Source organism: Musa acuminata, chromosome BXJ3-9 (assembly GCF_036884655.1).
Source record: "Musa acuminata AAA Group cultivar baxijiao chromosome BXJ3-9, Cavendish_Baxijiao_AAA, whole genome shotgun sequence".
In the NCBI taxonomy this organism is placed as follows: Eukaryota; Viridiplantae; Streptophyta; class Magnoliopsida; order Zingiberales; family Musaceae; genus Musa; species Musa acuminata.
The window spans coordinates 6,428,973-6,444,622 of record NC_088357.1 but is presented as its reverse complement, the minus strand read 5'-3'; the positions used below and the strand labels follow the sequence as shown (position 1 = coordinate 6,444,622).

Genomic DNA, 15,650 nt, shown 5'->3' with positions numbered 1-15,650 from the left:
AATAAATTAACTTATGAAAATTTGTTATAATGCTAGGAATATCAAAGATAAAAAATTTATATATTTACATAGTTTTGTTTAATGATCAAATTCGAATAACAATAGGATAAGATTATATATATATATATATATATTTTATTTATTTATTTATTTTCTTGTAGTAATGAAAACGGAGCGTCAAATTTATTTATTTTTTATGTTTTCCAAATGTTACATTGTTGATGAATACGAATGTAATTGATATATTGAGAATAAATATAATATATACCACTATTAATGATACTTGCTAATAAATTTAAAAAATATATTAAAGTCTAATGCATCTAAAATATTATTTAATGCTTTCACAAAAAAATAAAAGATCAATAATAATTTATAAAATACATAAATATTTTTTTTAGAATTATAGTGTCATTTGAATTTTTGAGAGTTTCTTTTTGGTTTAGCATATATATATATATATATATATATATATATATATATATATAAGATGGGCTCTACTATATGGGCCGGATTGGCCCGGCCCAATGAATACCAAAACTGTCCGCTGTCGTCGGCTTTCCGTCTCCATCAACGCGTACGAAAACAGAGGAGAGATAAATCTGCGTCGACTCCGTCTCTCCCACGAAATCCTCCCCATTCCACGCGCGGAAGAATTCCTGGTGCGTTCTAAACCGATCAAAGAAGGCGACGCATTGATTTGCTGATTTTCCGGCGATCGCTTCTCTCCGTTGGGGCCAGGTGCTTCGATGATTCTTCTTCTTTGTTTTGGTTCGTGTTTTGTCATCCTGTCCTGCAAAGGATTTAGGGTTTTTCTTACGTTTAGTTACTCTGCGCTGCTTAAGCACGCGGAATCCGGTCGGATTTGATATTAATCCGCGAAATTCGGCAGATAATCTCAGCTTTATTCGTTTGGTTGTTTCAGGAAAAGGAAAAACAGATGTTTTTGCTTGTTTTTAGCTCGGAGGAAGATTTTCGCGTCTTTTTCTATTATGTTCTTCTAAAATTTGTGTTTTTTTTTGTTGCTACGAAACCTTTATTTTACGTATCATGTGGGAGAAAAGAAAAACCCTCTCTAGTCCAGATTTTATCCGCCAATGTATGTGATAAGATATTTGATGCTATGAAAAGTTTCTAATTTAGCATATTCTTATGATGATTTGTATTGGTAGAATTCTGTTAGCAAATTATTGTTTTTGGATGAATGACTTCCTTTTGCAATTGTATAATGTAACTGTATGTGATACTGTTGGATTAGATACAGTTCAGCTATGCAGAGTCAACTTGTTTGCAGCGGTTGCAGGAGCATTCTTCTTTACCCGAGGGGAGCCACCGACGTGCGTTGTGCAATATGCAGCACAATAACTGCAGCTGCCTCTCCAGGTACCTCTTTTACATCTTTTGATTCTACTAATTATCGTCAAATGTTGATTGGTGTGAATTTCTGTCTTAAATGAGGCCTGATTGTTTCTGGAGTATAGTCATGTTACTTTTTGGATATATATTGGCATTAAATATCTTAGGTGGTTTTCTGTGAAATTGGGTGTCTATTACTTTCTGTACATTCAGAAAGTGTTCCTGTTATCATGTGTATCTTTATCTATGAGCACCAGTACTTTATCAATATGAATTACCTGAGAGACTCTTTTGAATAACTTAGTCTATAACTTGTCATAACAATCTTTGATTGTTAAAAATTCAAATGGCTTATAAATGAGAAACGGAATAATTGTAAGTTTCACTTGGATGTTGTTGTTGCATTATTGGTGGTCACATGGGTTGTTTAAGTCACCAGTGGAATTGAATTACTGATAGAGAATCCTTGTGCTTAGTCGGTGAACCAAGTCATTTTGAACATCATCTAGGTAACCAATAACAAAATGGATGCTTATCAAATATGGAGATTCAAGGATATTTCTTATTTTATTTGTATGGTAATTTTTTTCCTTTTTCTTTTTTGAAGTATTGAGATGGTTACGCGGAAAACTCAGATTTTTGTCTTTCAATTTGCATATTTGCCTCTCATTTAAGATATGTAGGTTCTTTGCGGGTTATTGAAGTCAAACGTGTGGTTACTTATACCACTTATTACCCACCTTTAACATGTACATGTTAACCAAACTGCATAGCTATTGCTGAGTTGGGACACCATGGACATGTTAACCAAACTACACAGGTAATGCTTGGTTGGGACATCATTGTTATTATTGACTACTGAGAATGGTCATTAATGTAGTTTCAACAAGTTTCAACTTGCTTAACTGGAAGAAGAAGCTTGCTAAATCTAGATGATTGTCCACAACTTCCTAGGAAATGCAGACTCTGTGCATTGTTCTAGCATTAAAATGGAACTCTTTCTGGTTTGAATTTTGTCCAGCTAATGTGGTCCCAAGCTAAGAGGATTTTAATCTGTAAGGGGGGAAATTGAAGTCATGTAAATTTTCTTCTCTGGATAAGGCTCAATTATATCTGCTTCTGTTGTTAGTCAGACAGGAACCTTTGGCCCTTTTCCTGTCTGATCAATTCCAGAGAGTTTCTTTGACGTGATGAAATATATTCCGATCTTTTAAGTCCATATATATGTACCTGTGATATGTTTTCTCTGGCTGCAATACAACCTACACAATCTTCTCTGGAACCAACATTTTTTCTCTAGTGGAATTGTTATTCCCTCCAACCTGGCCTTATTACATATTGTTGATTGCAACAATTAAGACATCTGAGAACAATTATCATTCTTTTCTGACTTAAACAGATGTATTTTTTTAATTTCATTTGGCTATGGAAAGTTTGGATAATGAAATTTGCAGGAATGGAGATGGCTCAGCTTGTGTGTGGAGGTTGTCGAACATTGTTGATGTACTCTCGTGGTGCTACAAGCGTAAGGTGCTCCTGTTGTAACACAATCAATATCACAGGAGCAGGTATCCATTATTATTTTCTATAATTAATTGTTGCGAAAGTTCACTATGCAATTTGATACAGCTTAAAATAGTCACACAGTAGTTCTTTAGTGCTTGTGTTGTTTAACATGAGATGCAATGTGCTTCTAGTACATTTATTGCTTCATGCTGTTCATATCATCCATTCTTGCATCATAAGCTGAGAACAATTGACCGTCCATGTCAGTTGTTCTGCATCTTACATGGTGCAGGATAAACTGAGAAAAATGAGACTAAAATAGGGAGAAAATTTGATCAAAGAAAGGAACATGAAGGCGATAAGCTCATTGTCCCAAGTAAAACCAATATGTCATACATTGTATATATCACAGCTGTGTATTCTTCATTGATATACAAAAACATGGATTAAGTCTGATTGTATAATCCATGATATTTGTGCATTATCAGATGTGTTCTTATATTTCGTAGGTAAATGGACTATATTCTTACTGACAAAATTCTAGGATCATTCTAATACAAACCACAAATACGAAACTGTCAGTGTTAACATATAAAAAGAGACATTGCTGCTTTTTGATCTTGAATTAGTTCTTTTATTCTGATGGAATGCAGCGATGCCAGCGAATCAGGTTGCTCATGTGAACTGTGGCCAATGTCATACAAGGCTGATGTACCCTTATGGAGCACCATCTGTCAAATGTGCAATTTGCCAGTATATTACAAACATTGGGGTATAATACCGTTTTGTTTTTCTTTTGCTTTTAATTCACCTTCTTCTTGTAATGATTTACTTTACCTATTATCGAAGATGCTTAATACGAGAGTTCCAGGCCCTGCTGCACACAGGCCTAATGAGACTGCTCCTGTCCTGCCATCAACTTCGGTTGTATGCTCAAATTCCAAAGTCTTTTTTCGGTTGACCAAGTTTATTCATGTTGACATTTATGCCTTTTCTGTTCTCTTTTGGGTTATGTAGCACTCTTCTCAACCATCAAACATGACTGTAGTTGTTGAGAATCCGATGTCAGTGAATGAGAGCGGCAAACTGGTAAGCGTTGATGTTCCATTTTGTCTCTGAGTTCAGCTGTACTGAAATTTTTATAATGTTTATGATGTAGGTGAGCAATGTTGTGGTTGGAGTTAACAAAGGAAAGAAATGACATCAGGCCAGTTGCAGAGGTCACCTTGGTTGGTATGCAAGTCAAATGAGGATCAAGTCTCTCCTTCCTGGGGATCAGAGTTTTACTGGTGATCACACTATGCCAGGGAACTGCATTCTTTTTGTTTTGTGCATGTGCTGCGTCAAACTGCAAATTTGTGGCACTCTATACATATGCCAACCATGTACCTGGTGGCACCATAATTATTGCCCTATTACAATAATATATCTTGCTTATTTGTTATGCTGCTTGACATGCATGATAATGGAATTTTTTGTAGTTCCATTTTTCTTGGAATACCTACTATTTAATGTACATTTCTCATTGCAAGTTCATGTTAATGAAGCTTTAAAATGGATCTGGAAATGTGCTGGCCAGGTCAAAATTTAGGAATAAGTATCTTTTTACATTGATCTGGGAACCTTGTGATTTAACTGTAAACGAATGGATTGTTGAGGCTTCAATGACAGTATTTCTGATCTCAGATCAAACATTAATATTGAATAGCTAAGCAATAAACTAATGAGAAATAGATTAAACGAAAGGTTCCACTAATCATTTCCACATTTTAGTAGCTTAGAAAGGGCATAGCGTCATCAACAACACATTTCAGCATAGAAACCAAGTTACATATCTCTGCTGCACATTTTCTTCGCAGCATGCAGTTGCCTCTCAACCGAAATCGTCCCCTTCCTACCAAACCCATGCATCTGTGCTTCCCTTTACAAACCAGTCGTTTGCATGCGGCGACACGAGAACCCATGCGAAGCCTCGTGACCTCCCAACCAAACTACACACAACCCTCTATATGAACCCATTATAAATGCCCTCCCACATCTGCACTCCCCCTTCACCACTCTCTCCCCGTTCCTACTGCAGAACACTGAGGCATGGCCACCTCCACCTCCATTATCCTCTCTTTCTCTCTTTGCTTGCTCCTCCTCTGCCACAACTCTCGAGCGCAGCTTGGCTTGGGCCAGCAAGGAATAGGGGAATCGTGCGAACGCCCCCTCGGCTTTGTGAGCCAATGCCGAATCGAGAGGCTTAGCGCCCTTGAGGCCACCCGGCGTGTGTCCTCTGAAGCTGGCTTCACGGAGTACTTTGACCAGTACAATGAGCAGCTCCAGTGTGCGGGTGTGGCTGTGCATCGTCGTACCATCCAACCGAGAGGCCTTCTGTTGCCATCCTTTTCTAGTGCACCACGCCTCGTCTACATCATGCAAGGTTCGTTCATGCACGTTCATCGTGCTCTTGGAAGATATTGATTCCATTCCATGGCATTAGTTATAAGGATATATTTTGTGTAAAAGCTCCACGATGATCCATGGTGAATGCAGGAAGGGGTATCATTGGAACCGTGATCCCTGGCTGCCCAGAGACGTTCCAATCGTTCCAGCAAACCGAACAGCAGTGGGAGCAGGCGACAGGTGAATGCCAGAGGTTCCGTGATGAGCACCAGAGGATCCACTACTTCCGTGAGGGGGACATCATCGCGTTGCCCGCTGGCGTTTCTTATTGGGGCTACAACAATGGCGAAGTAGCTGTCGTCGCGATTACCACCTTCGACACAAGCAGCAGCGCCAATCAATTGGATCGCCAGCACAGGGTGAGCCTTAACGAATCCATCCATCTAATTTTCTGACGCAACACAGCTTTCAAGGTAATTTAATTGAGAAATATATGATGCTAGGAATTTCTACTTGCTGGGAGGGAGAGACTAGTCGAGCAAGGTTCCCAAATAGAAGTGAGATTACAGCAGATAAAGGGAAACAACCTGCTCAGCGGTTTTGAGCTCGATCCACTGGCAGAGGCACTCGGTGTCGACAGGGAATTAGCGAGAAAAATCCAGAATCCCGACGACAGGAGGGGTGAGATAGTCCTTGTCACGAGTGGGCTTCAGGTGCTACAAGCATCACGGCAGAGTGAGCAGCTGGTACGAGAAAGAGAGGTGAGACAAGAATGCCAAGAGGGAAGGGGATGTCAATCGAATGTATTAGAGGCTTTCTGCACCATGAAGATAAGGCAGAACATTGGAGACCCCTTGCGTGCTGACTACTTCAATCCGCGCGCTGGAAGGATCACCACCCTCAACAGCCAGAAGCTCCCAATTCTAAGATTCGTTCAGATGAGTGCCGTGAGGGCACTTCTCCGCCCGGTATGATAAAAGCATTATCTATGATCATCAACCGTCCATCTATGGTCTCAAAAATTTTGATCAAATATGATGATCATGTGTGCTTGCAGAATGCCATAGTGTCGCCACATTGGAATGTCAATGCTCACAGCATAATGTACGCCTTGAGAGGATGCAGCCGAGTGCAGGTGGTGGGACATCGAGGCCGAACCGTATTCAATGGCGAGCTCCGTCAGGGTCAACTACTGGTAGTTCCGCAGTACTACGCGGTGACGATTCAGGCACAACGTGAGAGCTTCGAATGGGTCTCTATCAAGACCAACGACAATGCTATAGTCAACCATTTCGCGGGGAAGACATCGGCTCTCCGTGGCACGCCGGTGGAGGTGTTGATGAACTCATACCGCATCTCCAGAGAAGAGGCCATGCAGCTAAAGTTTAACCGTGGAAATGAATTGGCCCTCTTCGCTTCCAAGATCGAGAGGGAAGCGATCAGAACTTCGGTGTAATGTAATGAAGAGTGTGGCTAGAGGCGAATAAGGCTGGGGTTCGATGGATAGAAACCTTGGAACATGACTGGTTTGAAGGGAATAAACGTTGTGGGCAACAAAGATGATGCATTAGATGTGTGTCGTATCAGCTCTCAACTCAAATAAATAACGTTCCATGTTTGGAGCTTTCTTCTTTGCGTGTTTCTTTGTTCCTTCTCAGTAGGGTAATTTGATTATATAGTTTTCCAAAAAATATATATATTTACGGTTAAAAAACTGTAAAATAAAATGGACCCTCTTACAACTCTAAACATCTTTTCCAAAAATGGATACTTTATATATATATATATATATATATATATATATATATATATATATATAGTAACAGGTAAAATGAGCTAAATACCCTCTAAAGAACTGCACTTCCCTGTTTGGCTGATGATTTTTGAGAAATTTTTACCATCATATTCTTTTTATTTTTATTTTTTTATATTCGCTCTCTACCGTTGTGGTGTTTTTTGAGAAATGTCTATATACACCTTTTATTATTTATTGTATAATATCTAGTTTCATGTCAAATAGAAGAGAGAAAGATCGAGGAAAAAAGTTTTTACATTTACCTACCGACAAACTTGTTGCTAAATCGATAAGCTTATCCAAGTGGAGAAGAAATAGAAAGCTAAACATTGATCGACTAGAGGATGACATGAACCGAAAGACGAAGACTTGTGAGTCATCCCAAGTCAAACATTGATCCACGAGTCATCCCAAGTCATATGGGTAAAGGCTTTGACATCGTGTTAGCAATTTAAGATGAATGAGTCTTATTGATTTAATAGCATCATGCGATCTCATTATATATGTAGATTTAATGGAATATGATAAGTTGATGGCTAGTTTATAGGACTATATAATCTGTGACTTTCTAGCTAACTATGCCCCATTATTTTATTATTAATATATTATTTCATAATTAACTTTATTAATTAACTTGACAAAAATGATTAATTTTAAAATAAATAATAGACACAATGGGATAGAAAAAATCATTAGACAAATAAAGCTTAGAGGGGCCCATATCAGATATATATCATCATTTGGTAATGATGGATATAAATCTGTCACTTTACTTTGGGCACAGATATATCTTCGTTACTTTACTTTGTTTTATTGAATGAGGTGGGAGAGGCTCAAACTCTTGACCTTAGGATCTTACCTCAGCTATAAACTAGCATTGACCTTAGGATCGTACAGTAATAGCAAACTATGCCATCACATCTGTTAGTGAATAAATGTACATATACCGTGGTGGCCGATGAGTTAGCACGGTTTGGTTCATGGGTCGATATAAGGAGCCTCTTGTTGAATGAGCAGGATGACGAGATGATCGTGCCCTCAGGAAGGGGTGCTTATCGTCGTCATTTGTCGACCTCCGGGTCGGTTGGTAGCTTGCCCTTGCACGCCGGACGAAAATCCTCGGGTTGGGACGCTCATAGCTCAGGTGGTCGTTCGCCTGCAAAAACGGCCCTCGTCGGGTGATCCCCGACTTTGGCCTCTCCGACGAGCAAGTCAGTAGTGGATTAAATTACTTTCTTTTTCTCTCCCCCTCTGGTCGGATGTCAACTAGGGACTTTTATACTATTGTGCAAGGGTCGGTTGTGCGTCGATTCGGTCGCTGACCCTCGAGGGATGGGACGACGCTTCTGACCAACCGTCGTCTCGGGGCATGCGAAGTGGCATCAGACGACATCGCCCTGAGCTCTCAGGACGGGACGTGTCGCACAACGTCTCGGTACGAATTCTAACTTGGTGTGTGATCTCGGATTCTGACTTGGTGTGTGACATTGGCTGTGACTTAGCGTGTGACATCGACTGTAACGCGTCTGGGGCCCAAAATACGCCTTATCAACACCAATATCATTTGATTGGTATGATGTTTCATAATTAACTATAATAACCAACTTAAAAAAATAATTAATTCAAAAAATAAATATAAACACATAATTGGATAGAGAAAACCATTATACCAAAAAAAAAAAAAAAGCTTGAACGTGCTCATGTCATCTGATAGGATAGTATATGCTAGCCAATTGTGTCACATCCCCATTATTATACTATTTTTATCATTAACATTAATAGTTAATTTGATAAAATAATTAATTTAAAATAAATAATAAACACAATTGGGTAGAAAAAAATCATTAGGCAAAAAAAAAAAAATTCAACTATACCCATGTCATGTGATAGACATGAAACGATTGTGATGATCTCAAATCTATCACATTTGGTACATATTTATCTTTTTATTTTATTTTTTTGAACGATAGATATCAAACGATTGTTATATTTTATTTATCTCATTTTATTTAGAATCACCAATCAACTATGAGACCTATGCATTAACCAACTACACCACCACCCCATTATTATATGATTTGTATAATATTTCATAATTAATTTTATTAACTAACTTGAAAAAATGATTAATATAAAAATAAATATACCACATAATTGGTTAACTATTATGCAAAAAAAAAAAAAAACTTGGATATACCCATTTCATGGGATGACAAGAGGCTCAAACTCTCGATCTCATGATCACCGATCAACTAAGAGACCTATGCGTTAACCAACTATGCCACCACCCCATTCTTATATGATTTATATACTGTTTTCTAATTAACTTTAATAACTTACTTGAAAAATAATTAATATAAAATAAATATAACACACAATTGGATTAAAAAAACTATTATGTAAAAAGAAAAAGCTCAAATGCATTCAAATCATCTTATAGATATCGTACGATTATGATGGACCCAAATACATCACATTTGGTGCATATTTATCTTCATTACCTTATTTTATTGGATAGACCCAAATCTATCGCATTTGGTGTATATTTATCTTCATTTCTTTATTTTATTGAATGGGATGACAAAAGGCTTAAACCCTCGATCTCATGCTCACCAATCAATTATGAGACCTACGCATTAACCAACTACACCACCACCCCATATACGATTTGTACACTGTTTCCTAATTAACTTTAATAACTTACTTGAGAAAATAATTAATATAAAAATAAATATAATACATAATTAGATAAAAATTATTATGTAAAAAAAAAAAAATCTCAGATGCTCCCATTGTTCCGTAGAAAAAGCTAAGTTGGTTCTTTGTTGTTGCTGCTGAATGGTACAATTAGCAGCTCTGTTGCATGGAAATTCTATAGACTCTGTACGCATGTCCTCCTCATACACACACAGTATGTTAGTAGGTGTGGTGGCCTGTCTCACATAAGAGAAGCAACCTTATCATCATTTTGATTCATGGGAAAGCTGTGGAATTTCCTTCAATGATTGGTATCTTCTGCTATAAACTATTTCATGGTCAATCTTCTGGAAGAGATTTAGATGTTCGTTGTGGTACTTTTCATTGCCTGCAGAAGGAGTCCACAGCTTATAAGTTGGCCTTCAGCTGCTTTGAGTGATCTCAGTGATGTGGGTGTCACCTGTTCGACATATCAACCTACATCTGAGCTTGTAGTAGATGGTTTAACTGTAAACGAATGGATTGTTGAAGGAGGACCAGCTTATGTGTGGCTTTAATGACAGCATTTCTGATCTCAGATCAAACATTAATATTGAATAGCTAAGCGATAAACTAATGAGAAATAGATTAAATGAAAGGTTCCACTAATCATTTCCACATTTTGGTAGCTTAGAGAGGGCGTAGCGTCATCAACAACACATTTCAGCATAGAAACCAAGTAAGATATCTCTGCTGCACATTTTCTTCGCAGCATGCAGTTGCCTCTCAACCGAAATCGTCTCCTTCCTACCAAACCCAAGCATCTGTGCTTCCCTTTCAAACCAGTCGTCTGCATGCGGCGACACGAGAACCCATGCGAAGCCTCGTGACCTCCCAACCAAACTCCACATAACCCTCTATATGAACCCATTATAAATGCCCTCCCACCTCTGCACTCCACTTCACCACTCTCTCACCGTTCCTTCTGCAGAACACTAAGCCATGGCCGCCTCCACCTCCATTCTCCTCTCTTTCTCTCTTTGCTTGCTCCTCTTCTGCCACATCTCTCGAGCCCAGCTTGGACTCGGCCAGCAGGGAGCAGGTGAACCATGGGTGAGTGCGCGTCGCTACAGCCGCGTGAGCCAATGCAGAATCGAGAAGCTAAGCACCCTTGAGCTCACCCGACGTGTGCCCTCGGAAGCTGGCTACACAGAGTACTTCGACCAGTACAATGAGCAGCTCCAGTGTGTGGGCGTGGCTGCATGTCGTCGTACCATCCAACCGAGAGGCCTTCTCCTGCCATCCTTTTCCAGTGCACCACGCCTCGTCTATATTGTGCAAGGCTCGTTCATGCATAGACACCGTGCTCTTTGAATATGGTGACTTAATTCCATGTCATATATATTGTATTAAAGCTCGACGATGGTCCATGGTGGATGCAGGAAGGGGAATCATCGGAACAGTGTTCCCTGGATGCCCAGAGACGTTCCAATCCTTCCAGCAAACCGAACAACAATGGGAGCAGACGGCAGGAGGATGTCAGAGGTTCCGAGACGAGCACCAGAGGATCCACTACGTCCGTGAGGGAGACATCATCGCGTTGCCCGCTGGAGTTTCTTATTGGGGTTACAACAATGGCGAAGTAGCTGTCGTCGCGATTACCACCTTCGACACAAGCAGCAGTGCCAATCAATTGGATCGCCAGCATAGGGTGAGCCTTAATGAATCCATCCATTTAATTTTCTAACGCAACACAGTTTTCAAGGTAATTTAATTGAGAAATATATGATGCTAGGAATTTCTACTTGCTGGGAGGGAGAGACTAGTCGAGCAAGGTTCCCAAATAGAAGTGAGATTACAGCAGATAAAGGGGAACAGCCTGCTCAGCGGTTTTGAGCTCGATCCACTGGCAGAGGCACTCGGTGTCGATAGGGAATTGGTGAGAAAAATCCAGAATCCCGACGACAGGAGGGGTGAGATAGTCCTTGTCACGAGTGGGCTTCAGGTGCTACGAGCATCACGGCAGAGTGAGCAGCTGGTACGAGAAAGAGAGGTGAGACAAGAATGCCAAGAGGGAAGGGGATGTCAATCTAATGTATTAGAGGCTTTCTGCACCATGAAGATAAGGCAGAACATTGGAGACCCCTTGCGTGCTGACTACTTCAATCCACGCGCCGGAAGGATCAGCACCCTCAACAGTCAGAAGCTCCCCATTCTAAGATTCGTCCAAATGAGTGCTGTAAGGGGACTCCTCCGCCCGGTACGACAACAACATTATCTCTGATCTACCTTCCATTTACGATCTCGAAAGTTTAAATTAAATATGATGATTATGTCTCCGTGCAGAATGCCATCAGATCACCGCACTGGAATGTCAATGCTCACAGCATCGTGTACGCCTTGAGGGGATACAGTCGGGTGCAAGTGGTGGGACATCGAGGTCAGACCGTATTCGTTGGAGAGTTCCGTCAGGGTCAACTACTAGTCGTTCCACAGTACTATGCTATGATGTTCCAAGCGCAACGCGAGAGCTTCGAATGGGTCTCCATCAAGACCAACGACAATGCCATGGTCAACCATTTCGTGGGGAAGACGTCGGCTCTCCGTGGCATGCCGGTGGAGGTGCTGATGAACTCGTACTGCATCTCTAGAGAGGAGGCCATGCAGCTGAAGTTTAACCGTGGAAATGAATTGGCCCTCTTCACTTCTAAGATCGAGAGGGAAGCGATCAGAACTTCGGCGTAATGTAATGGAGAGTGTGGCTCGAGGCGAATAAGGCTCGGGTTTCATGGATAGAAACCTTGGAGCATGACTAGTTTGAAGTGAACAAAGGTTGTGGGCAACAAGATGTGTGTAGCATCAGCTCTCAACTCAAATAAATGGAGCTTTCTTCCTTCTTTGTTTCTTTCTTTGATCCACTGACTCAAATAAATGCCCTTCTCAAAAGGGTAATACGTAATTAATTTTAAAATAAATATAAAACATAATTAGATAGAAAAGATCATTATGTATCATTTGATAGATACCAAACGACTGTGATGATCCCAAATATATTCAATTTGAAGTAGATGTATTTTTATTGTAATATTTTATTGAATGGGGTGAGGGAGACTCAAACTCTCGACCTGATGATCACACATCAATTGTGAGATATACGAGCCAATTAATTGCGCCACAACTCGATTAATTTTACTATTATTATACTATTTGGTAATTAACATTAATAATGAACTTAAGAAAAAAAATTAATTTAAAAATAGATAATAGACTCAATTAGGTAGAAAAAACTATTAGGCAAAAAAAAACTTGGATGCACCCCATTATTGTATGAGTAGTATACTTTTTCATCATTAATTTTAATAACTAATTTAAGAAAATAATTAATATAAAAATAAATATAACACTCACTTGGGTAGAAAAAATTATTATGCAAAAAAGAATAAATATAATATTAGACAATCGTGATGGACTCAAATCTATAATATTTGGTATAAATATAATATTAGACAATTATGATGGACTTAAATTTATAACATTTGGTATATATATATATATATATATATATATATATATATTAAATGGGGTGATATATATATATATATGTATATATATACATATGTATATATATATATATATATATATATATATATATATGTATATATATATATATATGTATATATATATACATATATTTATATTTATATTTATATATGGTTATGATGGATACTAATCTATTACATTTGGCTCAGATGTATCTTCATTGCTTTATTTTATTGTGAAAGAGACTCAAACTCTTGCCTTAGCAAACTGCATCACCTCATAATTATATGATTAGTATGATGTTTTATAATTAACTTTAACAACTAGCTTGATAAAATAGTTAATTCAAAAACTAAATATGACACATAATTGGGTAAAAAAAATCATTATGCAAAAAAAAACATAAAGCTGGCTCATGTCATCTAATAGATATCAGAAAATCTATTACATATATTGTGGTATTTCGTAATTAACTTTAATAACTAATTTGATAAAAAAAATAATTAAATTTAAAAATAAATAATAAACACAATTAGCAAAAAAAGAATAAAGATCAAATACACCCATATTATTTAATAGATATGGGATGATTGTGACGGACCAAATCTAACACATTTGAGGCAGATATATCTTCATTGCTTTTTTTTTATATATTAAATGACCTACCATCACTCTATTATTGTACGATTTGTATACTGGTTCATAATTAACTTTAATAACTAACTTGAGAAAATAATTAATATAAAAATAAATATAATACACAATTGGATAAAAAAACTATTATGCAAAAAACAATAAAGCTCGAATGCATCTATGTCATCTGATAGATATCAGACGGTTCTAATGAACCCAAATCTATCACATTTGATGCAAATATATCTTCATTATTTTATTTTATTGAATGGGGTGATAGAAGCTCAAACTCTCGATCTCAGGATCAGACATAACTTACGAGATCCATGCGCTCGCTAACATACTATTTTGTAATTAACTTTAATAACTAACTTGAGAAAATAATTAATTTAAAGATAAATAAAAGACATAATTAGGTAGAAAAAATAATTGGACAAAGAAAAAAAATAATTAATTTAAATATAAATAATAGACAAAATTAGATAGAATAAACCATTAGGCAAAAAAGAATGAACCCTTGAATCGGTGTCTATTATTGTGTGATTCAAGGTCTGTCATACCGAAACGTACCGCTCGGTACGGGCGGTACATACCGGTTCGACAGGTTATCGATACGCGGACCGTCCGGTATCACTACAGTGCTGCAATACTATACTGTAGCATCGTTACAATATGAAAAAAATAAAAAATTATTCGGTACACGATGGTGTATCGCTCAATACACCCTAATGTACCGCCCGGTACACCGATACCGTACCATACCGAGCTCAGGTCGAAACGTCGGTACGATACGGTACAACGAACCTTGGTGTGATTAATATATTATTTCGTAGTTAACTTTGATAAAAATAAATATAACACACAATTAGATAAAAAAAACCAGTAGACAGAAAAAAGAAGCTCGGATGCGTCGGAGTAATCTGATAGATATCAAACTACTATAATTGACCTAAATCTATCACATTTGGCACAAATATATTTTTATTACTTTACTTTATTAAATGGGGTGAGAGAGGGATCACTTATGTGCTGACCAACTATGGCACCACCCCATTAGTATATAGTTAGTATCCTAATTCGTAGTAAACTTTGACACTGGACTTTGAGAAAAAATTAATTAATTTAAAAATAAATATAACACACAATTGGGTAGAAAAAATCATTAGTAAAAAAAAGTAAGGCTCGGTAATCTGATAGATATCAAAGAGTTGTGATAAACCCAAATCTATTATATTTGGCATAGATTTACCTTTGTTGTTTTATTTTATTGAATGGGCTTTGAGGAGTTGGAACTCTCAATCTTAGCCAACTGTTTCATCACCTCATTATTATTATGTGATTAGTATCTCTGTTTCAAAATTAACTTTAATAACGACCTTAAGAAAATAATTACTTTTAAAATAAATAATAGATATAATTAGATAGAAAAAGCCAAAAAGGCAAAATATAATATAGTTTGGTTTGGATGCAATCAGAACAAATCCATCACATTTGAAATCGATACGCCGATCTCTCGACCACAGCATCACACATCAGACGGTACAAACCAACTGCGCCACAACCCCTTCTTTGATGGTTTCGCTTAAAGATAAATAGATATTATGAGGTTGCCTGTCTCAATAGAACAGAATGGCATAACAGGATTGGTCAGCTAAAGGGACCCATTCTCTGGTCATCATCATCGACCAATAGCAGTCGGCGTTTCTTGGGCGTCATCATGTTCCGTAGAAAAAGCTAAGTTGGTTCTTTGTTGTTG

The 15,650-nt window shown here is 37.8% G+C and overlaps 3 protein-coding genes and 1 non-coding gene across 7 annotated transcripts; 3 read left to right on the top strand and 1 right to left on the bottom strand.

Moving 5' to 3' along the window:
* Positions 1–585: 585 nt before the first annotated feature.
* LOC135648457 (protein LOL2-like) lies at positions 586–4,306 on the top strand. 4 transcript variants are annotated; one of them, XM_065166171.1, is made up of 7 exons: positions 586–741; positions 1,265–1,383; positions 2,811–2,924; positions 3,516–3,634; positions 3,712–3,786; positions 3,880–3,951; positions 4,022–4,306. In XM_065166171.1, exons 2-7 carry the CDS (start codon positions 1,272–1,274, stop codon positions 4,061–4,063), a joined length of 534 nt encoding a protein of 177 aa, XP_065022243.1. In that variant the 5' UTR covers positions 586–741; positions 1,265–1,271; the 3' UTR covers positions 4,064–4,306. The 4 variants fall into 4 exon arrangements, with proteins under 4 accessions (XP_065022243.1, XP_065022241.1, XP_065022242.1 ...); XM_065166169.1 differs by having other exon boundaries at positions 3,712–3,789; XM_065166170.1 differs by having other exon boundaries at positions 1,259–1,383.
* A 264-nt stretch (positions 4,307–4,570) lies between these two features.
* Positions 4,571–6,794, top strand: LOC135648995 (cocosin 1-like). Its single transcript, XM_065167066.1, has 4 exons — positions 4,571–5,287; positions 5,401–5,669; positions 5,754–6,218; positions 6,308–6,794. Exons 1-4 carry the CDS (start codon positions 4,954–4,956, stop codon positions 6,704–6,706), a joined length of 1,467 nt encoding a protein of 488 aa, XP_065023138.1. The 5' UTR covers positions 4,571–4,953; the 3' UTR covers positions 6,707–6,794.
* Positions 6,795–9,455: 2,661 nt separating this feature from the next.
* Positions 9,456–9,548, bottom strand: LOC135650308 (small nucleolar RNA snoR114). The gene has a single exon (XR_010501506.1). It is a non-coding gene; the product is annotated as a small nucleolar RNA snoR114 (small nucleolar RNA).
* Positions 9,549–10,723: 1,175 nt separating this feature from the next.
* LOC135650016 (cocosin 1-like) lies at positions 10,724–12,538 on the top strand. Its single transcript, XM_065169068.1, has 4 exons — positions 10,724–11,063; positions 11,164–11,432; positions 11,517–11,981; positions 12,068–12,538. Exons 1-4 carry the CDS (start codon positions 10,724–10,726, stop codon positions 12,464–12,466), a joined length of 1,473 nt encoding a protein of 490 aa, XP_065025140.1. The 3' UTR covers positions 12,467–12,538.
* The last annotated feature ends 3,112 nt before the right edge of the window (positions 12,539–15,650 follow it).